Consider the following 25,914-nt stretch of genomic DNA (forward strand, 5'->3'; position numbering starts at 1 on the left):
AACCTGCCGTTAAAAAATACGAGTATCATGATATATTATGAAATTCTTATAGTTACGTTTAAATTTCTAGTTACAATATTTGAATTGGCATATTCACTATAGCGGAAGGAGGATTTCTCATTAAGAGAAAAACTGCGTCACCAACACATGAAACCATTTTAGAATGACGAAGCTAAGGAAAATAAACAATAATGCCAGATTTATTGGAACTGTGAGAACTCAAACATTATGAAAGTCCCTTTTTAGAACAGCAGAAAAGAGTATATAAACGTACAAAATCGGAAAATACCATTCAGATGCACACTGCTCAATACTGAAATAACTGTATTTTCTAATCGAGAGAAGTATCACATTAAGCAGCAACATATGAAACACTATCCTACAGTTTTAGAAGCTTAGTCATAGTAAATTAAATACAGTTTGAAGAATGTCAGCATGGTTTCAGAGAAAACAATTATTAAATTGGACAAATTATACTGAAAACCTGAAAATTCTCATTAGAATTTGGGACTGAATCACACAGAGTAAAATGTAGTAATATCAATTAGCATTTCAGAAATAACGGTTAACTAAATATGGAAACATTAAAAGAAGCTAACACATTACTATACGTTAAAAACAGTTTATAAAACCGTAATAGATTTAATATTTAGTGAATCACTCATAGGAAAAGGATCTCAGCTATTTGAAATAAATGGTGAAATGTAAAAGGAGACTGCATATCATTTTGAATAGTCAACTCTGTTTTTCAACAAATGATAAAATAATATCAGTGACTACAAGAATAATTTTAATTGTTGGGGGAAATAAACTGTTTGTGGTAATATAAACTACTTCATAATACTTCCACAAAATTAGTTGTAACAGCAACATATGTAAATTGTTGAGACAGTTTAGCAAATAGACATCACTGAAAATTTATTCAGAAAGTTAAGAAAAATTTGAAAATTGAAAGAAACGTTTGAAAAGAAATGGAAACTGTAAAAGATAGTGTAGTAATTAGAAATATTGCCTATACTGCGAAAAAGAACGTGAAACAATGATTATAAATAACAGGAAAATGTAAAAATGTTTGGTAAAGCCACAACTATTTATGATATAATTTGTCATTCTATAATTACTGAACAAAGGTAATGTTTATATGTATGTACCCATGAGCATGTATAATAGAAAAGAGATATCAGAAATAAGAATTATAGTAGATAAATCTGATGAGTGCTCTTTAAGCAAACGGTATTTGATGAATAGAAAGTAATGAGAATATTAAATATCTGCTGTAGACGTAAAATTAAAATTGAAGATATTGGAACTTCAACATAAAAAATAGTAAATAGAGAAATACAAAACCTGTAGTTATAAGGAAGGAAACCACATACTTTGGCTCACAGTTATCAAACAATTTCTGAAAGCAAATTATTCAGTTATCAGAAAAAGACGCTCTTACCACTGAGTTTGGAAAGATGTCATTGTATAAAACAAGAAATCTGGGATGAAGGTAGATATTGATGAAACTGGGAGAAGAATCTTAGCAAAATAGAAAACAGAGAAAGACGAGGAAATTTAATTTAGTTCAGTTCAATAATGGTAAGATTTAGTAAGAATAATGATTGTGATCATGATGATGCTAATCATAAACTACTCGGAAACAAAGAGAAATTCATGTTTTGAGAAATTCACTAATAGCTTTCCCGCCATAGATTCACTGATTTTGTAGGACTGTGTAACATATGCCATACCTAATTCCTCAGTCGGGAGGTTGGGAGGTATGGGAGCGGTATACTGGACAGATATCTACTCCTCATCAAGGTAGTGCAGGACAGCATGAGAAACCTATCGTCACAGGAACCTCAAACATAGGTACAGGCAGCAGATTTAATATGTCAAAAATGTAGTGCCTGCTGTTCAAATCATCAGCTATATGAACCAGTGATGACGCACAGTGAGAAGCAATTACGATTTTCAGCGGTACAGTGCAGCACGAATACTGCTTCACATGCACTGTAATTACAATTAATAACTTTAAATTTCCTGCTGCATTACGTCTGTAAGTTCTTTGCTTAATTCGCTCAATTATCAGTAGCGCATATCGCAATATAAACCTTTGAATGCCTCACATGTTGCTGCTCCAAATCACCAGTGCTTTCCACTAATAACAACCATATAGAATACGCCTTCAACCTGATAATAATGGTTGGCCATTTAAAAGTGTATGGATAAAATAAAACATCATGAATGACACAGAATTACACTACTGGCCATTACAATTGCTACACCAAGAAGAAGTGCAGATGATAAACGGGTATTCATTGGACAAATATAATATACCAGAACTGACATGTGATTACATTTTCACGCAGTTTGGGTGCATAGATCCTGAGAAATTAGTACCCAGAACAACCACCTCTGGCCGTAATAACGGCCTTGATACGCCTGGGCATTGAGACAAACAGAGCTTGGATGGCGTGTACAGCCAATGCAGCTTCAACACGATACCACAGTTCATGAAGAGTAATGACGCGTATTGTGACGAGCCAGTTGCTCGGCCACCATTCACCAGACGTTTTCAATTGGTGAGAGATCTGGAGAATGTGCTGGCCAGGGCAGCAGTCCAACATTTTCTGTATCTAGAAAGGCCCGTACAGGACCTGCAACATGCGGTCGTGCATTATCCTGCTGAAATGTAGGGTTTCGCAGGGATCGAATGAAGGGTAGAGCCACGGGTCGTAACACATCTGAAATGTAACGTCCAATGTTCAAAGTGCAGACAATGCGAACAAAAGGTGACCCAGACCTGTAACCAATGTAACCAATGGCACCCCATACCATCACTCTAGGTAATACGCCAGTATGGCGATGACGAATACACGCTTACAATGTGCGTTCACCGTGATGTCGCCAAACACGGAAGCGACCATCATGATGCTGTAAACAGAACCTGGATTCATCCGAAAAAAAATGACGTTTTGCCATTCGTGCACCCAAGTTCGTCGTTGAGTACACCATCGCAGGCGCTCCTGTCTGTGATGCAGCGTCAAGGGTAACCGCAGCAATGGTCTCCGAGCTGGTAGTCCATGCTGCTGCAAACGTCGTCGAACTGTTCGTACATATGGTTGTTGTCTTGCAAACGTTCCCATCTGTTGACTCGGGGATCGAGACGTGGCTGCACGATCCGTTATTGCCATACGGGTAAGATGCCTGTCATCTCGACTGCTAGTGATAAAAGGCTGTTGGGATCCAGCACGGTGTTCCGTATTACCCTCCTGAACACACCGATTCCATATTCTGCTAACAGTCATTGGATCTCGACCAACGCGAGCAGCACTGTCGCGATACGATAAACCGCAGTCGCGATAGGCTACAATCCGACCTTTATCAAAGTCGGAAACGTGATGGTACGCACGCATTTCTCCTCCTTACACGAGGCATCACAACAACGTTTCACCAGGCAACGCCGGTCAACTGCTGTTTGTGGATGAGAAATTGGTTGGAAACTTTCCTCATGTCAGCACGTTGTAGGTGTCGCCACCGGCGCCAACCTTGTGTGATTTCTCTGAAAAGCTAATCATTTGCATATCACAGCATCTTCTTCCTGTCGGTTAAATTTCGCGTCTGTAGCACGTCATCTTCGTGGCGTAGCAATTTTAATGGCTAGTAGTGAAAATGTTTTCTCATTTTAATTGACAGTCGCAGCCCTCAAAATAATACATTGTGGATTTCATCGGTATAGGTCTAACTTTTTAATTTCCAGAGACACGAATAGGACTGGTAAATAAATGTAGCTGGTACAGTATGACTTACTGATTCGTAGAGAGAGTACCGACAGCGGTTGCTTTGAAACTACACGTTACTGAGGCCGTTTGTTATTGAAAAAGCTTCTAATGTAAAACGTCGAATTAAATAATATCCACAAAGAGTGAAGCGCAGTTACATATTACAAACCAATCATGCGAACATTTTGAGAGAATATGCATATTAAATGTGTGAACAGCGCAGAATTATAATGTATTGGAAGCTATGTAGACGTTAATGCAGTGAAAGGTCTGAGGTACACAGCAGTAATTTTATAAGGCGATCAAAAAGTTTCCTTTTGAGGACGTTGCTGCAGCGCGTATGCAACGTAGCTGCTGCTTCATGATAACACACTTACCCGTATCACAAATGATGTAGCGCAGAAGCTACACCAACTCAAGTGGGTGACACTCGAACACTCGTCTTATAGTCTGGATCCCTCCCAGTATGGTTATCAAGCCTCCAGTAGCCCAATGCTTACGGCGACTTTGACTAGGAATATCTGTTCCGGACTGTAAGTCCTACAAACGGAAACTTTTTGGTCGCCCCTTACAACTTGGCTGTAAATAAGCCGAACAGTAAAAAGCAAGCAATGCATTATCATTCGTAACCAAAAAAAATATTATTGTGGACAGTATAATGCAGGAATGTGACCAGAAGCATTTGTGTTGCAGATGGGACACGAGAACCTCTCGGGCAACATCACATTTGACCAGATAATCAGAGAAGATATTACTGCGAACAATATAACGTAAAAATGTGACCAGAAGCGTTTTTGTTGCAGATGGAACACGAGGGCCTTACGGGTAGCATCATGTTCGACAGCATGGGGACTCGAGTCGGATTCACACTCGAGGCTGTCGAGTTATCCGCTGCAGGCTTTAAGCGCATTGGAACATGGACACCAGAAAACGGCTTCTCCTCCGCCAGGACAGAAAAGGAAACCATCGATGATACTCTACACAAAATTTATGGCCGCCATCTGATTGTCGCTTCCAGATTGGTGAGTACGAAGACACTTCGTCACTGATTTGTTGTCACACACGGCGAGAAAATGTTTAGTATAAGAGAGAATAGCCGTATCAGTAGACGAGAAGACTAAGTAATGCCGCGGATTGGCACTAGACTCGGAAGCAATCGTTTCACACTCTGGAGGTCACAGGATTTTCATCGCCACTACTTTTTCGCATAAGAGAGGAGGTTGTGGTGTAAACTTACATTATCGTCAGACTGTATGTTATAGTACTCATTGAAGTTCCAAATATCGCCTGAATTTTCATATGACATTTTTTGCTGTCATCTGGCGCTGCTGGTGATCATCATTACGGCAAATAGGGACGGTGGCTTCGGCGAGAAGAATAGACTGTGCTTCGCTAAAAGCCTTCTTTCTGATCATTATCAGCAACCCACTTTGGATGATACACTCTACGCACAATCATCATAGTCATCTTGGACTAAACACATATACTCAATATGCAAGCTGCCAACATATTAGCCACACAAAATAATTACCAAGAAAAATTATAGATATTGAATTTACAAATGCTCCTAGAGGAAATCGATAGTCCTGCACATATTCTCCACAGGTGTACGTATGGCAGGTTGTTTTTTCGTTATCATAGTCTGTTAGTGTCGACAGAAAGACTGCTTGTATACCATTAAAAATCACAGTTGCATCCTCGTGTATCTATCTTTTGAATATTGTACACCCTATATAAATCGCAATGACAGATTTGATACACTCCCCAGTTACTAAGTAGCAGCAAAACTTTTACTTCTTCAGCGATAATTCCTACCTATTTGTCACGGTTGAGTCTTTAAATTCAACAGATGTCATACTAATGTTAACAGCTAGTTATATGCCCAGCACCTACTTTAAATTCAGAGCAACTGAGCCGGAGGTAGCTCTCCTGCCACCACAGCGATTTGACTGGTTCCGCGTGGTTCTAGTATGGGATGTCATCGAATGCTGTACTGGACATCGTGTAACAGTCGAGCTTGGGCTGGCAAAATGCGCGATATCAACGGATTCTATCTCGTCCGGGTTGTGGGTGCCCAACACACAAGTCGCTCCACCTCAGAAGTCGTGCACGCACTGAGCTATTGGTATGTCACTATGTCGAGGGTGTGCTGTGAGAAGCTCTATACAAGAAAAGCGCCACCATCAGAGCCTACTGTCGTGGGAAAAAATGTGTTGAACACATTGGTCGACTTCGAGTATCGCTGATCGTAACTGCGAGTAGAGAGTTTACAGTGCAACAAGTCACTTACCATACCAGTCGGGGATAACAACAGTCGGTGACCAGGCATACAATCGGAAAATCGTTATGGGGTAAAAAACCACAACCCCACATTCATACATACGTTAACTGTGCCTCGAAGAAGGGGACAAGAGGTTAGCATGGATAACGCAACACTACTATTGACACACAAAGCACAGAGAAAGTTCTCTCGGACTGATGCGCGGTGCATGTCAGGAGTAACAGACAGCGAGGTACGAGTAGTCGAAATTAGCTTGAGTTCATTCATCGGGTTCATTAAAAGGACACGGTGGAGAAGTTCTCGAAAGAGGAATGTTTACGTGATATAAAATATGATAATTGATGGATCTGCGACCGCGTTTCAAGGGGAAAGGTAAAGAAACGTACTGCTTCTCCACCTACAGTACGACCACAGGTGACCCATCAGAAGGAATATTTATCACCCTTCATTCCTTAATGATTTTATGTGCAGTCCATTGTCAGAAGGATGCTTTTATATCGCCAAGGTCACTTCATCTACATCCTCTTGAGCACATCTGGGATGCCATCTAGCAAGATGTTCACATTAGGGACCCATATTCAATCAAGGACTATGAGTTGTGGGCGGCAGCAGAACCGACATGGATCACGAAAGCTCCCCTAATACTTTGACTATCCCGTGTTCATTCTACGACACATCCCGCCTTCATCACGGAAATACACGGTGTTAGAAGCCACAGGATAAGTGTCTATAATTCAGTTTCTAATAGGTACATTTATCTCACAGTTCCTGGGAAAGGCTGTGTCGTCACCTACAAAGTGGTTGAACGTTAGCAGTATTTGTTAATGGAGATATTTTATAAATATTTAGAAACAACTATAAACGCAAGGAGAATGTAATAAGACAGTGGATCTACTGTGGTTTTAATGGCGTATTTTTTTCACCATTGTACATTTAGAAACTCACTTTCATCTTCAGGGCTTCAGTTAGCTTAAAGACAGTAGACAGAGTTCATTATTACGTTCTCCATTCCTTTAATTGTTTTGGTTTTGTCAACAGTAGCTGCTATTGCTGCCATGAAATTACAAATCACTCTATTCACAGTAATATGACTTGTTTCAGGGTCCTCCTTACTTGCGTGAAAAGCCAAAGAAGGTCCCACCACGAATAGGAAACGACCGTTATGAGGGATATTCGATGGATCTAATCACACAAATCTCAGAGATACTGAATTTCACCTTCGAATTCCAGCTGGTGTCAGATGGCGAGTATGGAACCTACAATCCACGTACCCAGAGATGGAATGGGCTCATTGGAGAACTCGTTTCCAGGGTAAGTTACCAGCTTCATTTTCCCAACACTGTAAACATTACATTGGCTTCAAATAGATGAGTAATGTGTTAATACAAGTAATATCCCAAAATCGTTTCTTCTCCTTCTTCACTCAAATTTTGATGAAATATTCCCTCACTATCCCATTACGTATATACTAGTTCGAAAAGTAAGAGTAAACAAACGCCAAAGAAAAAAACTTAGCATGAGGTAAACCTAAAAGAGGGATCTTAGTCATGTAAGAGATTTTGTATTATCTAAGGCGAACAAGAAAAGCCTAAACAGGTTCACCACATAAAAGGGGAGAAGGATTGCTCATGGCTTTCGTTTTTATTTCCAAACAACAGGAGTGCAATGACGAGTGAAACCGTAAGTAACTTTTCATATTAAATCCAGTAAAATGAAAAAATCTTTTGACGCAAGCAATGCATAATGCTTTCGTTTCGCTACGACCCTGTAATGAAGACTAAAGTGACGTTAATCATTTAATTGTTTATATATTTCATGAACTTGCTGGAGAAGCAAAGCTGAGATTTAAATATTCTGGGAGGTGGTCTAATAAAGAGCGCAAGAAAGATGGTATGAGCTTAGGACGATAGCAACAAGAAGATTACGTATGGATAAAGTGGCTGTTTATTATTTTCATCATATAATAGTCCCTCTAAAAGCAATGAAATAATTTACCAATAAATTAATTAAAATCGATCCCTTAACATACACGAGGAGTGGGAAGAGTCTCCAACAACATAATAATTTTGCATCATGACTCATTTAAAATGGTTCAAATGGCTCTTAGCACTATGGGGCTCAACTGCTGAGGTCATTAGTCCCCTAGAACTTAGAACTATTTAAACCTAACTAACCTAAGGACATCACAAACATCCATGCCCGAGGCAGGATTCGAACCTGCGATCTTAGCGGTCTTGCGGTTCCAGACTGCAGCGCCTTTAACCGCACGGCCACTTCGGCCGGCTGACTCATTTAAACTTTCACACAAAGAAAAATATATGTATTTCTGCTTAACCAAAACGCTACAAGAAAACTTAATTCAAACGGGGGGGGGGCGGGGGGGGGGGGTGGTTCATAACGCAACCTTCGGGATATACTATTTAATTATGCTGCATTTTTTAAGAAAATGGCAGTGAATGCATCGGACTACCCAACGGCGTGTTATAACGAAATTTCGAGTATACGCAGTAATTATATTTCACTTTTAAGTAAACTATTTGATAATATTAAATTAGAAAGAAAGAAAAGATTCACGATATTGCAAGGTTGACGTACGTTTGTTAATGTTGTAACATACTGTAGTACTGTATGGCATAGTAACCTAGAGTCATAATACATATGATAACCAAACGATACTAGTTATCATGAACTAATTAACCCAAATATTTATATGGATAATACTGTGCAGCTAATATATCAGTTATAAGAGGCTGTCAAAAATATTATGTTTGAAGGCGTTGCTGCAGCGTATATGCAAATTAGCGCGATTCCGATGCGGGTATACAAGCACCAACATAAAGGCAAATGCAAGGATTAGAGTGACATTCATGACTTTCCGACGTGCGTGTCGTAAACGCAGATGATTGAACTGTGACGACATTATGCCTCCAAACAGGACTAACGTGCTGTAATTCTTTTCTTGGCTGTCGAAGGACAAATATCGGTAGACATCCGTTGAAGAACGAAGATGTGTATGGGTAGCATATCTCTGGAAAACCAGCGCAAAATGGTGCGCCAAAGGGTGCTGCTGCTTCATGATAATGCACATAAATATGTCGCAGATATCGTGACGCAGAAGTTACGCCAACCCAAGTGGGAGACGCTCGCGCACTTATCCTATAGTCCTGATTCCTTTCCCTGCGATTACCCCGCCTACGGTCCCTTAAAAAAGGCCTTGAAAGGTCGATGATTCCTGTCGGAGGAAGATGTGCAGAAGGCAGTTACGGATGTCTTCACGTATCAAAACACGGTGTTTTACCAACCTGGTGCATCGGTGAGATGATTGCCTCAATGCTCACGGCGATTTCGCCTGATTGTCTACCGATTCTGGACTGTACGGCCGTCAAACGGAAACTTTTGGATCGCACTTTATAATTCACTGTAATGACGGAACATTACGTTTTTAAAGAAACTTAATACCTAAGTGCCAAATTTTTTTATGATGGTGGGTTGTAAAAATACTTAATCAAAGAAACAAGTTGTCTACACTGTTCTTATTCTTAGACTGCTGAACGTGAGCGAAAGGAGTTATCGAGAAACCTCACTTTACAAAGAAGTAGGATTTAGGATTATTACTCAAGCGCCGTGGTTAAGTGGCAGATAGTCTCCATATTCTGTATTGTTCCTCATTTGTAGTGTTATGTTAATTATTTCATAATGACAAACCTCTTCTTCTGGCATCTCTATATACAGGGTGAATCACGAGGTTTTCCCCGGTTGCTGGAGGTTATTCCGTAGGTGATTTGGAACAAAAAACGTAAATACAGTAATGTGATGAAATCCATAATTAAGGAGCTACAACAGATTTCCGAACCATGCCACGGTGTATGGAGTGTTACATATGTGTTCACAGGACACACGGTCAGTCTTAGGTAGACAAGTGCAGCGAGTGGTACGTTATTGATACTGCACCCACTGTTTACTGTTATTGTCTCCTATGTGCAGTACGCTTTACGATGCCATACAAGTTTTCATCGCGGGAGTATGGAGAGATGGTGTACATTCTGGGCTTCTGTGATGGTAATGCGAAATCTACTGTTGCCGAAAATCACTATCGGTATCCTAACTGTAGGATTCCGAGTGCCCAAAACATTTAGTGGAACATATCGAACATTGCTAGAAACTAGTACTCTTCCCATTATTCATATTCATTCCGAAAGTCATCGTGACGTTCAAGAAGAGGAAAACAATCTTTCTTAATTCAGTAGAGCGCAGTCCTCGTTCAAGTACAAGACGCCTAGCTACCCGAATGAAGATATGTAGGATTCTTCGTGAGAATGGACTCTATCCTTTCCATGTGCAGAAAGTTCCACATTTAGAGCCACATGATTGTGCGAACCGTTTGCACTTTCGTAACTGGTTAAACACAAACCGGGAGCTCTATGGCTTCATAATGTTCAGTGATGAGGGAACCTTTACAAGAGATGGCATCAGCAACTTGCATAACATGCATGTCTGGGCAGACGAAAATCCCAGTGTCACTGTAGTATCTCAATTTCGACGCAGATTCAGTGTCATGTCTGGTGTGGTGCTGTGTGTGACCAGTTACTGGGGCCTTTTATTCTCCCGGGAAATTAAAATGGCCAGATGTACCGTAAGTTTTTGTGAAAAGACTTCGCAGCTTTTTGAAGATGTTCCTCTGGAAACAAGATGCCATATGTACGTCCAACATGACGGGGCACCTGCACACTTCCACAATGTGGTAACAGCGTATCTTATTCAGCAGTTCCCACATCGATGGATTTCATCAGCAAACAGAAATATTTTAGAATCACCTGTAATATTAGAGGGCATATCATTTATCTAAATAAGGAACAGGAGTGGCCCCCGCGCTGATCCCTGGGGCAAACCCCATTTAACTGCGCCCAACTCGGACCCCACAACATAGCCCTTGTCAGTAAGGTGGAGAATGACCATTTCCTGTCTGTTCTTAAAGACAGGATGCCTTAGTTAAATAAAAAAAAAGATGCCTAGCGTTCGAAATCTTTCGTTTAATCCATCAGGTACCTCGCAGAGAAAAGAGAATATAGCATTTTCAGTTGCTAAACCATTTCTAAAACCAACCTGTACGTTTGATAACAAATTATGTGAAATCAAATGATCATTTATCCTTACATACACAGTCTTTTCAATAACTTTAGCAAATACATATGGCATAGAAAAAGGTCTACATTATCCATTTCTCCCTTTTTATAATGGTTCAGGAAATTGACCATTCTTAACGGAAAAATTACAAATATGGATAATTACAGTGCTGACATGGACAGCACAGTACTTAAGTGTTCAGCTAGATACTCCATCATATCCATGAGTGTCATTATCTTCACTGATTTCAGATATCAGTCTCGGAAAGGCATTTTCTAAGAGAGTTATATGATTCCCTGCAGAAACTGTGTTTTTAATCAAACCACCAGCTATCTTCAGAAAGTAATAGTGAAATACTGTGCATGTATCTGACTTATGAGTATTAGAAACATTTTTACTACATACTTACTTTATATCCCAGACCTTGTGCTGCTGACTGGACAGTCTGTAGGATTCGGCAAAATTACTAAGGGTGAGGCCCAGAGAGAAGCTTGCACATGTTCAATTACACCTTGTGATTCTAAATCGTGTAATGTTCTTGCGACCTCATCACGCAATGCATGGGGAACATTGCGCGCTCTGAAAAATTTCGGTTGTGCGTTTACTTTCAGTTCCAAATGTGCTTCATAGTTCTTAGCGCAACCAAGGCCCGGTGCAAAAATGTCTGCAAATTCTTCAAACAGACGAGAAACACTGTCTGAAGGCACAGTCTGATTCGCTGATAGGACCTGATTTACTATAGACATGTTAAACAACTGAAATAAATCTAAACCAAACAAGTTCACTGCAGAAGAAGAACGAAGGACGTAAAATGACACAAGTTTTGTTTGTCCCTTGTATGTTGCAAGAAGAGTGCACTGTCCTAACACAGGGATATTCTGACCTGAATAGCTATTTAACTGAACATTTGTGGCACGCAACGGAGGTTTGCCCAGTTGTTTGTACGTGTCGCGATTGAGCAATGAAACTGCAGCTCCGGTATCGAGCTGGAATGGTATGACTTTGCCATTAAAGTCCAAATCTACAAAAAGTTTATTGTCCTGCTGACGACAAGAGCGACTGTCTCGTGCAATTTGAATGGACACTGGTACAGAAGTACTTGTGACTTGACGGGATTTCCGGCGACGTCAACGCACACTTTGTGTGGGACGAACACTGGCACTGTTTGAGAAAGTGGCACTGGACGGGGTGGAATTAACTACATGAACGTCCATGGGCGAAGGTCCATGAGCCTGAGTGTCCTTGGTTCGATTCCGGCGCGAAGCAAAGGGTCTGGAATGATTAAGAGTGTCTGATCTGAGCTTTGTCTGGCAAACACTTTGAACATGTCCTTTTTTATTACAGTAAAAACAAATAGCTTGGCGTGACAGGCAATTGTCACGCGAATGTCTAGTAGCACACCGCGGGCATGATTTCACTGCATTTGTATGCTGGCGCGGCACACCTGGTTTAGAGCGTGGCGGCAGCTGCGTGGATGTGCGCGAGGGCAGTTTATCGGTCCCTGCAGCGCGCTCGGCGGGCCGGTTAATGTGACACACGGCCGGCGAAGTTTCAAATGATTCCTGTGCAAAGTCAAGTGTGTCTTGCCTATCTAATATGTCTATCACTTGTTGAAGGGGGGGATTGACGAGTTTCAAAATCTGTTCCCGTATGCGAACATCAGAAACGTTCTGTGCTATTGCATCACGTACCATAGTATCTGAATAAGGGAGTCCACATTCACACTCAAAAGCACAAGCCCTTGTAAGGCCTTGCAATGTTGCAACCCACTCCCTATTAGTCTGACCGGCCGTACGTTTCGTACGAAAGAAAGTATACCTTTTTGCAACTACATTAACTGTTTCCTTGAAATAGGCATCTAAAGCAGACAAAATTTCTTCATAGGACAGAGTTGCTACATCGCGTCGGGGAAATAATTTCACTATCACACGGTACGTTTGCACCCCTACACATGACAATAAGTGAGGCTGCCGCTCGTTACCTTGAATTCTGTAGGCGGCGAGATGAAATCCAAACTGGCGTGACCACTCCGTCCATGTTTCCTTAGCTGGTTCATAGGGACGAAATGGGGGTGCAACTGCATGTTGTGGCTGCGGTAGCGGTGAAGCGGCGGCGGCCGCATTGGTTTGCAGTGCACATTGACCCTGGATGAGCTGTCCAAGGGCATCCAATAACGCCTGCGTCTGCTGATTCTGCAAGCGATAAAATTCGGACAGTACATCTGGCGAAGCCATGACACAAGTAAATGTAAGCAATTAGAAAGAACAAGACCCATTCCGTTGACTCGTCGCCAAAAATGTTGTGTCTAGACAAGACAGCCTAGACACAATGAGAGGAAGCCAAAAGGCACGCGTTTAGCAGGCAAGAGATAGGTCTGTAACAGGATACGTAATGAATGATATAAAGAAAAGTACGTAGCTTCTGGAATACTTAACTTTAATCCATCCTTGGTACATCGCTATTGACGATATAAGTGAGACTCCATAGATACATGCAATGTTACTAATGGCGCCTAGCTAGGTCGTAGCCATTGACTTAGCTGAAGGCTATTCTAACTATTGGCTCGGCTAATGAGCAATGCTTCGTCTATGTAGTCGCTAGCTACGTCGTCCGTACAACTGGGGTTGAGTGCTAGTCCGTATCTCGAGACCTGCCTTGTGGTGGCACTTGGTCTGCGATCACACAGTGGCGACACGCGGGTCCGACATGTACTAATGGACCGCGGCCGATTTAAAACTACCACCTAGCAAGTGTGGTGTCTGGCGGTGACACCACAATAACCATCTTGCTACTCTTGTCCCTAATGAGGTTTAAAAAACCCTCTATTGCCATTGAATAAGCTTTTCTAGATAGTTTGTAATTACATATAGCATTTGTTTAAGTACAAAAATCTTTCATGATTAAACTTTTTGCATCATGTTCTGAAAGGCCATTCACCCTTTTACTACTAGAATGCCCATCTAGTAATGAAGAGGGAATAAAAATATTGCCTATGGTTGTGCTACTGTTCCCTTGCATCCTGGTTGGAAAAAATAGTCCGCATCAGATCATATGAATTTCGGATATCTTTCAACATACTTTTCCTTACACAGTCACTTACAAAATTAACATTGAAGTCACGGTATACATTTAATTTTTAGTAGTTCCTGTAAAGTGAACCAAGAACCCTCTCTAGCTTTAGCAGAAATGTTAGGGAACCTATAAATAACAACAATTACTAGTTTAGTTTCACTAAATTCAACTGCCCTTGCATAACATTCAATTACCTTCTCAGTGCAGTGTTTTGATACGTCTGTGGACTGAAACGGAGTACTGTTTTTAAGTACATTGCCACTCCCCCACTCCGCAAAGAACTTGAAACCAGTCGGCTAATCTGTAACCTGGTAAAGGAAGTCTCAGAATTGTCAAATTATATAAGCGCTGTTCTGATATACCAATAAAGTCAGAGTCAATATCTATAAGCAGTTCCCTAACTTTATTTCTAATAACTCTCGTATTTTGATGAACTTTGCTAGTCCCTTCACTACTTTGACGCCTGACCTTCGCTGAAGGTGGCTCCTTTGTTAGAGAAACTTCTTTTAAGCAGGAATGCCTATCAGCTGATTCCGTCTAGAAAGGTGCAGCTCTAACACTGACTACTACAGAAATTTTTCCATGAGTGATCCCACCACCGCATACTACACTGTCACACAGGATCCAAGCCCAACTAATTCACTGGGAAAACCGTTTGAGCGATTTTCACCAGTTTATTTCCGAACAGGGTAAACTCGCTCAACATTTTCATTCTCGGGTGCGGGATTTACAAACTAGTGTAAGCCGTTTTGGTTTCGAGGACTTGGGATCGGTGAGTGGCGAGCAGAAAGTTTCGTCCGGATAAGTAATGCTCGAGAGCAATGGTCAGGTGGTAGAGGGGGTTCAGCAATCATCTGGAGGTATCTTTGGTAAATTGCCTCACGCTGTGGACCATTTGCTCTAAGATATTAAGCAACTCTCGGTAGAGAATCTGAGCGAGGTAAAATCCGTTTTGTGGCTTACTATTAAGTTTGAATTCCATGCTAACACTTTGGAGATGTCACATGATATTCTACGTCAGTTGTTGTATCCATTGACACACGGGGTTTTAAGCCGTATATTTTCCGAAGTCCTGCAAGAGCAAGGGGGACTGAAGGGTATTCGGAAGCGTATTACTGAGTTTAAGCTTTCACCCCGTATTAAAAATGAACCCGAGTGAAAGCAATTTTGGCGAGTTCAGACCACTAATAGATTCATTGTCCTTTGAGGTGAATCAGTTATATGAATGCATGGTGTCTGTCCTTTCGGTCATGTCTGAGACATCAGACACCACACACACATATAATTGATTCCCCTCGACGGGCAATGAATCCATCAAATTCAATGCGGATGCACAGCTGCATCCGACCTCCTGTGGGAATCTCTAAGTAGCGAGCATGAAGGACATGGACAAGGACTGCGGATAGCTGGCGCTAGGTAGGAATGTGGATCGGCCGGCAGGCGTACCGAGATAGTCCGCGCACTTGCGATAAACGTTCTGGTGACGCAGTGGTTAACGCAACCCCCTCGTAAGCAGGAGATCCCAGGCACAAATACCGGTCTGACACACATTTTGACTCATTGCTCCTGGTGCCGCACAAAGTCCCCATACAGCTGATATCAATAGTCCCTTTCCTTTCGTTTTTCCCCCCTGCTCCTTCAATTTACAGAGCTTATCTTTAGTTAACTTGTGGTGTATTAATGAACTTATTCTGGAGCAATTTAGTCCGGAAATTATCCAGCATAATTGGAGAAAGGCGTGATGCAGCATCCAGCATTCCCATTAGAAGTTAGGGAGGTGTTACAATCGTGGTTGTAAAAAGTTAAAAGGTAAAGCAGGGGTCCGAGTTTTTGTGTGGAACCCCAATGTCACCTTAAAAGGGGAAGCGCGTTACACTAATAAACTGACTCTATGGTTCCTCGTCTAGTGGCTAGAGTTTCTGCCTCTGGATCACGGGGCCCCGGGTCCGATTCTCAGCCGGGTTGGGGATTTTTCTGTTGTCCTCATCATTTCATCATCATTCGTGCAAGTGGCGAGATTGGACTGTGTACAGATTGGGGTTTTGTACGGGTGCTGATAACCGCGCAATTGAGTGCCCCACAAACTGAACATCATCATCCACGTTTCCTCAGTCCCTGCAAGAGCGTGCAGCGATTAAGTCATGTTAGTTTTATTTTGCAAAATTTCTGCAAGATAAATTGTTGCGGCCTCATATGAGCCAAGTGGAGGAGAATTAGTTAATTCTATCAAAAACAAGAAAGGGGAACGCTCCCGCGCCATTTTTCTCGGTTTGGTGGGCGAGGTTGAGCCGTGCCAGCTCCCTTTCTTTTTACAAACTGCCCGCTTCGTCCGGATGACTTTGCAGCTGCAACGTAGAGTGCGCTGTTTATCTAGAGGGCGTGATGGGGGTGTCATGACCGGGGAAGCGAGGCGTTGCTGTAGGAGTACTGAGCTGGGACCGTTGGTGCTTGGGCCGCGACGTCCTGCTCTCACAAGGGAATCTCCCCATCGCACCCCCCTCAGATTTAGTTATAAGTTGGCACAGTGGATAGGCCTTGATAAACTGAACACAGATCAATTGAGAAAAGAGGAAGAAGTTGTGTGGAACTGTGAAAAAATAAGCAAAATATACAAACTGAGTAGTCTATGGGCGATATAGGCAATATCATGGAAGTTGTGAACTCAGGAGCGCCGTGGTCCCGTGGTAGCGTGAGCAGCTGCAGAACGAGAGGTCCTTGGTTCAAGTCTTCCCTCGAGTGAAAATTTTACATTCTTTATTTTTGCATAGTTATTATCTGTCCGTTCGTTCATTGATGTCTCTGTTCACTGTAATAAGTTTAGTGTCTGTGTTTTGCGACCGCATCGCAAAACCGTGCGATTCGTAGACGAAAGGACGTGCCTCTCCAATGGGAACCGAAATCATTTGATCGCAAGGTCATAGGTCAACCGATTCCTCCACAGGAAAGCACATCTGATACATTCTATACGACACTGGTGACGGCATGTGCGTCACATGACAGGAATATGTTGTCGACCCACCTAACTTGTACACTTGGTGAATGGGTAAAAAGATTCTTCTACCTTGCCCGATTTAGGTTTTCTTGTGGATGTGATAATCACTCCCAAAAAAGTGATGAAAACATAAGAGTTTGTCACATAAACTGAAAATAAAAAATTAAACTTGTCACTCGATGGAAAATTTGGACCAAGGACCTTTCGTTCCGCAGCTACTCACTTTACCACGAGACCACGGCGCTCCGGCGATCCCAGTGTCCTTGATGTTGCCTATGTTCCCATGAACTACTCAGTTTGTATATTTTGCTTATTTTCTCACAGTTCCACACAACTTCTTCCTGTTTTCTCAATTGATCTGTGTTCAGTTTTTCAAGGCCTATCCACTGTGCCAACTTATAACTAAATCTGAGGGGGGTGCGATGGGGAGGTTCCCTTGTCAGTGTCAAGAGGGTCACGTGGCTAGGCGTACTGGCTTTGGACGGTGGGACGTTTGTGTATGTAGAAAGGCTTTCTTAGTGTAGAGCTCACTCAACTCTTCAAGTTACTTACTTGTAATCTTTAATTAAGGCCTAAGAAGTCGGTGGAGATCGCCAATCGTTAACTTACGTAATTGTAATCTAGCAACTGTTTTGTGTAACTGCTGTTTTTGTCATTATAAGTGCCTAAGCGACCAGTTGTTCTATACCAATTTGGTACCTCTTGTTTTAACAGTGTACATGGGAAGCTACTCTTGTCGTAAACCACTCACTCATTTGGTTTAGTAGTTCGTTTAATGTGACAGTCCACCCTTCTTTCTTTTAGTGTCGAGGGCTGTAACGGCACTGCCTTTGTGGTCCTCGCGCATGGTTTGGCCATGTTCAAATGTGTGTGAAATCTTATGGGACTTAACTGCTAAGGTCATCAGTCCCTAAGTTTACACACTACCTAACCTAAATTATCCTAAGGACAAACATGCACCCACGCCCGAGGGAGGACTCGAACCTCCGCCGGGACCAGCAGCACAGCCCATGAGGTTTGGCCATAATTGACTGCACTTCGTATGCGCGGTACCTAGAAGCAAACAAATTGTTTTTAGTTATTTCTTAATTTGTCAGGTCATCGCCCTGTTGCGTTCTGTTTATTGTGTTTGGTGTTACCACTCAGATATTGTAAGAGGAAAAGCAGATAATCTGCACTTCGTGGCTTAAGCCTCATGCTTAAGGGATTTATTTCTGCTGAACATTCTGGCCGCGCGTTGTTAACTGTGACCGTTCTTGCGCGGGGCAGAGTTCATTGATACTGAACGAAATATAAAAAAAAGAAAAAAGCCGTGGATAAGAAGAGGCCTCAGTGCCAAACTTTAAATTTGTTTCTTCACTCATTGAATTCTAGGGATAGGTATGGCACTGGAATTTGTTTCTCGCTGGAGATACAGAGGCAGCGCTTAGTTGGTATCCAAATTGTTGTTCCCCTTTTAATTTCTGTTAATGTAATTTTTGTTGATCTCGCAAATTTTTTCTTTTCGTTTATATATTGTTTTTTAATTGTAACAAAATCTGTCTAATAGTGAATGATGTGTATTACAAACCCTGGCCCAGTTCATTCACGTGTTTGAGTTTGGTTAAGCTGCACTCTGAAAGGTGAAATTTCAGTGATCACCAGTCCTAATGTTAAGTTTCTCGCTATTCTCATTTCTACGTTTATCATTTCTTTCGTCTTTCGTGGATTTACCCTCAATCCATATTCCTTACTCATTAGACTGTTCATCCATGCAGCAAATCCTGTAATTCTCCTTCACTTTCACTGAGGATAGCAATTTCATCAGCGAATCTCATCATTGATATCCTTTCACCTTGAATTTTAATTCCACTTTTCAACCTTTCTTTTATTTCCGTTATTCCTTCTTCGGTGTATACAATGAGACAGAACTGTAGGGTTGAAAGACTGCATCCTAGTCGCACACCCTTTTTAATCCGAGAACTTCGTTCTTGGTCATCCACTCTTGCTGTTCTCTATTATCTCTTGTACGTATTGTGTGTTACCTGTCCTTCACTATAGCATCCCTCTATTTTTCTCGTAATTTCGAACATTTCTCATCAACCCTATAACAGACATCGTGACAAATGTCCTACAAAAATACGTTTATGTTCGATTACGTGCAACGGAAATCCTCCAATCAAGTTGGAAATTTTATATCAACACAAACAATTTATTAATACAAATCTTTTCTCTTCAGCAGATTGCCGTCCTATGACGGTACCACTTATTAATTTTCTCACTTTTACGTTCTCTTTTCATAAGACACTACATTTAAACAATTTACTTTTATAGAGTTTTACAGCCGTCACATTCACATGCACTTTCATTAAACTCTGCTTTATATATAAACAGTTTTTATAGACACGGAGACGAAGGATTTCCTTAACTTGACAGGCGACTGGGGCGTGGCATAGGTGTCATTGATACCTAGATTTGAATCATCCATCAGTGCTGTGACCGTAGATTCTATGATTTCAGATTTCCCCAAACTGCGATAGGAACGAATAGTGTTCCTACTTTCTCTCGCCTCCATCGACAGCACGGGTACGCAAAAAATGGCATTAATTATTCAGCTCGTCCGCACAGTCCAAGCCTGAAATAAATCACAACTTCTAATAACCCTCAATACTTTTTAATATCTCAATGAATACCTTACGTTGTTTTTCATAATACTTCATCTTCACCACGAGAGTATATTGCAAATTCTAACCACACTCTTTGCTTGCCAACATTTTGACAGATATGTCATGTCATAATAACTGTGAGAGTATATCATTGAGTTTTACAGAAATTCTAGTACATAACTGTACTGTCATGAAAAAGACGGCTTCAGCTGTATGACAAAAATTTATTTATTATGCAACTAGTTTCACGGCGTTAGAGCCACACCTTAAGATACATCTGTGTACAAAAAAGAGCAGACCATATAAAGATCTCATTTCGGTTAAAATGTACTTGAAATATATGCAAAACGATGTTGGAGAATTATATGCTCAGATTTATTCATAATTTATTTCAAACGATGACGAGTAGATGATTCAACATTCTTCGTCCAATTGTGATAAAAAATTTCAGCCGTGAAGAGTTGAGTAGACCAACTTAAAATAGAGCAGAATTCAGGGAATATCGTCGTGATACAAAAAATCTAAAATAAAGATAAAGTGGTAGGCCAGATGAATGTAAAAGAATGAAACAAATTATATGTGTAGGTGACGTTCTCACTGTCAAGGTAAAATAAATCTCCCAAAGGACAGCTTGTATGTTTGTACGGCAACTAACGAAGGTCAAGTTCAGATAAAATGCTGCTTACAAAATAGACCATCACGTAGACAAAAAAAGTACTGCAGAAAGTGAAAACGAAAATATTCTATAGACATATCAAAGGCCTAACATCGTCGTAACAACATGAGGCACGCAGTGACAACCTAGACGAACGGAGCTGGATTAGCGGCCACGGTGATAAGAAAAACAGGCGCATGCTCATGAGAACGTGTGCAACGTGAGACGACACAGGAACAGAATCAAAAACAGTGGCAGAGAAAGTTGGGTAGCATCTTTACAAGTAATTTTATATGTGAAAGGTAGAACTACTAAGACACAATTGTTATTTTACACTGAAGCGCCAAAGAAACTGGTCTAGGCCTGAGTATCCAAGTACAGAGAGATACATAAACAAGCAGAATACGACGCTGCGGTCGGCAACGCTTATATAAGGCAACATGTGTCTGGCGTAGTTGTTAGAAAGATTTAAGTGAGTTTCAACGTGGTGTTGTAGTCGGCGCACGAACAATGGGACACAGCAACTCCGAGGTAGCGATGAAGTGGGGATTTTCCGTACGACCATTTCACGAGTGTACCGTGAATATCAGGAATCCGGTAAAACACCAAATCTCCGACATCGATAAGGCCGGAAAAAGATCCTGCAAGAATGAGACCAACGACGACTGTAGAGAATCGTTCAACATGACAGAAGTGCCACCCTTCCGCAAATTTCTGCAGGTTTCAGTGATGGGCCCTCACAAGTGAAACACCATCGATATGGGCTTTCGGAGCCAAAGGCCCAGTCGTGTAGCCTTGATGACTGCATGACACAAAGCTTTACAGCTCGCCTTGGCCTGTTAACACCGACAGTGGATTGTTGCTGACTGGAAACATGTTGCCAAGTCGAATGAGTGTCGTTTCAAATTTTATCGAGAGGATAGGCGTGTACGGGTATGGAGACAACCTCATGATTCCATGGACCCTGCATGTGAGCAGGGTACTGTTCAAGCAGGTGGAGGCTCTGTAATGGTGTGGGGCTTCTGCATTTGGAGTGATATAGGACTCCTCATACGCCTAGATACAACTCTGACAGATTACACGTACGAGGATTGCCCAGAAAGTAATGCACCGCATTTTTTTTCTTAGCCGAAAGCAATGCAAAGAATGCGAAACGTTACGTATGTGTTATTTGAAGTCTCCTGAGAGAGCGTGCCGAGTTTCCGTCACTTCCGACAGATAGCATAGTTGCAGGACAGTTTCAAAATGGCGTCTGTAGGTGATGTACGTTACAAGCAACGTGCCGTCATTGAATTTCTCACTGCAGAGAAAGAAACTGTGGAGAATATTCACAAAGGCTTGTGCAAAGTCTATGGAGCATCTGCTGTCGACAGAGGTACACTAGTCGCTGGGGGCGAAGGGTGAGGTCATCAGAAGGCGGTTCGGCGGAGCTCCACGATTTGCAGCGGTCAGGGATACCATCCACAGCTGCCACACATGATCTAGCCCCCTCGGACTTCCACTTGTTTGGACCATTAAAGGATGCCATTTATGGAAGACATTTTGTGGGCGATGAGGAGGTGATTCACACAGTGAAGCACTGGCTCCACCACCAGGACAAGAATTTGTACCGACAGGGCATACACAATCTTGTTTCGCACTGGAGAAACGCTTTAGAACAGGATGGAAATTACGTGGAAAAATAGGGTGTGTAGATAAAACATCATTCTTTCGTGTGTGTAATCATCATTATGTTCAATAAAGAATTGTTGAAGAAAAAAATGCCGTGCATTACTTTCTGGCCAACCCTCACACGTAAGCTTCCTGTCTGATCACTTGCATCCATTCATCTCCATTTTGCATTCCGACGGATTTGGGCAATTCCAGCAGGACAATGCGGCAGCACACACGTTCAGAATTGCTACAGAGTGGCTTACGGAACACTCTTCTGAGTTTAAACACTTCCGCTGGCCACCAGACTCCCCAGACATGAACATTATTGATCATATCTGGGATGCCTTGCAACGAGCCATTCAGAAGAGAGCTCCATCCCCTCGCACTCTTACGGACTTATGGACAGCCATGCGGGGATCACGGTGTCAATTCCCTCCAACACTACTTCAGACATTAGTCGAGACCATGCCACGTCGTATTGCGGCACTTCTGTGTACTCGTGGGGGCTCTACACGATATTAGGCAGTTGTACCAGTTTCTTTAGCAATTCAGTTTATTTTTAAAACAAGGATGCAGTCATTCCTAGCGGAATGTAATCGTAAATTAAAAAGAATTATTTAAGACCTAGTTAATAAACTTCTTTATGAAACGAAAATACATAAAAAGCGATGTACTGATCTCATAATGATTAAAAATTCTAGATTGCAAACCCGGAGATGGCAGAGTGAAGAATTATTAATTAAGGAAAGAATGCCAAATAATTGCGTGTAAAATGGTTTAACATATGGAATAGATTATATGTACTATGTTATTCTATTTAAACAGTTGAAGTTTGCTAAAATGTTGCGATGGAGCAACTCCAGTTGCCCATTGAGGGTGTGCATTGGGAGACGATTTTTGCATTTCAATATCTCGATCTCTTAGAGAATGTTGTGATTATGTCCCTGTCTTTCCCAATGAATAATTTTTAAATTATTTTGCAAATTATGAATTGGGTGTCCCTCATCACTTACATAATTACTTAATGGTGCTAACTAGATTAAGATGGTTTTTTAAATCCCTCGCAGACGCTTCAGCCTGTTTGTCCATCATAGCTCATAGGACAGTTGTCGCACGTAATGCTGTTTATCCCAGTGGTATTATATTTTCCTCTGGTAGAGTGTTCTTTGTGCCTATATGTCTCTTCGAAGTTACGTAGTATAAAAGAGGCATGCTGTTGTCTCGTACTTGTGACCCAAATTTCTCCGAAATCTTAACGATGTATGGGATGCGGTGATAAGAAGCGTTGTGCTGCATGCGATATTTCGCGTTAACCAATGTTATTATGCTATTCTTCGTTCTTTGTGGATTAGATCCATTTCACTTTTCAAAATTTCCTTACTAATATTTCCAACTAAGTTGGCCTCATAAACATTAGAGAATGCAATGTTACTGAATCAGCTGATATTCTTTATCCCAGGCTTCCCAGGAAAGGGGCACGTTGTACATTCTACACAGTAATGCCCTAAATGTGGCAATTTTAGATGGCAGGGGATGTTTAGATGTGCCATGAATGACCAAACCTGTAGTGGCGGGCTTCTTGTAACGTCTTAAGACATAATGTATGTATCGGCAGGATCTGTTAGAATCGAAAGTTTGTTGTTCGTATGTTCTCTGTTTCGTATTCTGGAATCGGTGGGATGTTGTGGCTTTAAAGCTGAGAAACCAGTTGGGCCATAAATAAACATTTATCTTACAACTGAAGCGAGTTTTCCCATCATGGTACAAGTCTACTGTTATGGATGCCCACAGTACAAAGTTAGCTGCAGTGGTACATAATTAATATATGTTTTGCTATAACTGTAATAATTTTTCTTACAAACTAAACAGAAAAAAATCGCTCTGAGCACTATGGGACTTAACATCTGAGGTCATCAGTCCCCTAGAACTTAGAACTACTTAAACCTAACTAACCTAAGGACATCACACACATCCATGCCCGAGGTAGGATTCGAACCTGCGACCGTAGTGGTCGCGCGGTTCCAGACTGAAGCGCCTAGAACCGCTTGGCCACACCGGCCGGCAACTAAACAGACATTCAAATGATATTTATAGCTTCTGAGAGAAGACATATGTCCACAGGTCAAATAATTTCTGTTTACATTAGACGAAAAGAGAATAATTCAGACAAAAGTCTTTACCCTTACTCGATACTCAGAGATATTGTCTGTTCTTGTTGTAGTTTTATCTGTTATCTAGAATTATTTCCCAGAACCCATAACGTATTTGTTATCTTTCCTTTTATTTTTTTAACACTGTTTGCGAATCAGATATGTGTTTATGTACAAACATAAATCAGTATTTCAAAGCATACATCGAATCTACTGGGTGGCGCACGAAATGTGTTACCATTTTCTTTTTGAATATAAACTTTATTGTCATTACACTCTGAAAGGAACATATACTACAATGAAGAGCCGTCCATGGAGATTTGTTCTAACTCAGAACATGCTGAATATGTCCACCATTTCGTTTCCTAACTTCCTTCAAACGAACACTGAAGCCCACGCCCGGGTTCCCGGGTTCGATTCCGGGCGGGGTCAGGGATTTTCTCTGCCTCGTGATGGCTGGGTGTTGTGTGCTGTCTTTAGGTTAGTTAGGTTTAAGTAGTTCTAAGTTCTAGGGGACTGATGACCATAGATGTTAAGTCCCATAGTGCTCAGAGCCATTTGAACCATTTGAACACTGAAGTTAGTGATTACCCTACGGGACATGTCTTCCGTAATTTCACTGCAAGCTTGAAGAATAAGTCTTCTGAGCTCCATTAAATCACGTGGACGTTTCGGGAAATTTTTTTCCTTTATCTACCCCCAAAGAAAAAAGTCACATGGATTGAGGTCTGGACTATTGGGGGGCCAATTTTGTCCGTCATTGAAGCGACCTGGAAACCTGAGTGAAATGATCTGCATGTCGAAATGCTGGTGTAAAAACTCCAACACAGTGTTTGCAGTATGTGGCCTTGCTCCATCTTGCATGAACCACTGCGTGTTGAAGGGCAAAGCAGTAGCAAGAAGCTGCGGAATGAAGCTATTGCAAAGCATGCTCAAATAACACTCACTGTTCACAGTTTCTTCAAAGAAAAAGGGTCCAATAAGTCCATGACTGGAAATTGCTGCCCACGCTGTAATTCTCAGAGCATAATATTGTCATTCATGAAGCACTTGTGGGTTTCCAGTGGTCCAAAAGCGTACATTTTGATTGTTAACCACACCGTCTAAATGAAAATGCACCTCGTCTGAAAACCAAACGTTGTTGAGAGTTTCTTCCCTATCCTCCGCTCACTGAGGAAACAGTAGTCTCTGCTGCTTGTGTTCTTCAGTGAGCTTCTGTGCACAGGTCATCTTGTAAGGGTACATATAGAGGTCACTTTTAAGAATGCGTTGGACGGAGCGTCTGGATATTCCCAGTTGCACTGCTGCCTTTCTACACGATTTCCCAGGACTTCTCTGCACAGCAGATTGTACCGCTTCAATATTCTCCGCCGAACAAACAGGCTTAGGCCGAGGTCGCTTCGCTTCCAATACTGTTCCTTCCTGTACAAATTTATCGTACAACCTGTGGATGGTCTTCTTGCAAGGGACCCGTCGTGTGTTAAACTGTTGTCGAAAACGCCTCTGAGTCACAACAAGGCTTTTCGTTTCATGAAAAAGTAACACAATTGCCGATCGTTGCTGTGTCGTCAG

At 41.6% G+C, this 25,914-nt stretch overlaps 1 protein-coding gene across 1 annotated transcript in view; it reads left to right on the forward strand.

Annotated features, from left to right (window-relative positions):
• Positions 1-25,914, forward strand: part of LOC126470789 (glutamate receptor ionotropic, kainate 2-like) — a 373,922-nt gene that overhangs the window by 125,926 nt on the left and 222,082 nt on the right. Inside the window, exons 5-6 of the mRNA XM_050098799.1 lie at positions 4,574-4,792; positions 7,153-7,362. Of these exons, the coding sequence (XP_049954756.1) occupies positions 4,574-4,792; positions 7,153-7,362 (429 nt within the window). The remainder of the gene's footprint in view (positions 1-4,573; positions 4,793-7,152; positions 7,363-25,914) is intronic.

This window comes from Schistocerca serialis, chromosome 3, assembly GCF_023864345.2.
Source record: "Schistocerca serialis cubense isolate TAMUIC-IGC-003099 chromosome 3, iqSchSeri2.2, whole genome shotgun sequence".
Classification (NCBI taxonomy): domain Eukaryota; kingdom Metazoa; phylum Arthropoda; class Insecta; order Orthoptera; family Acrididae; genus Schistocerca; species Schistocerca serialis.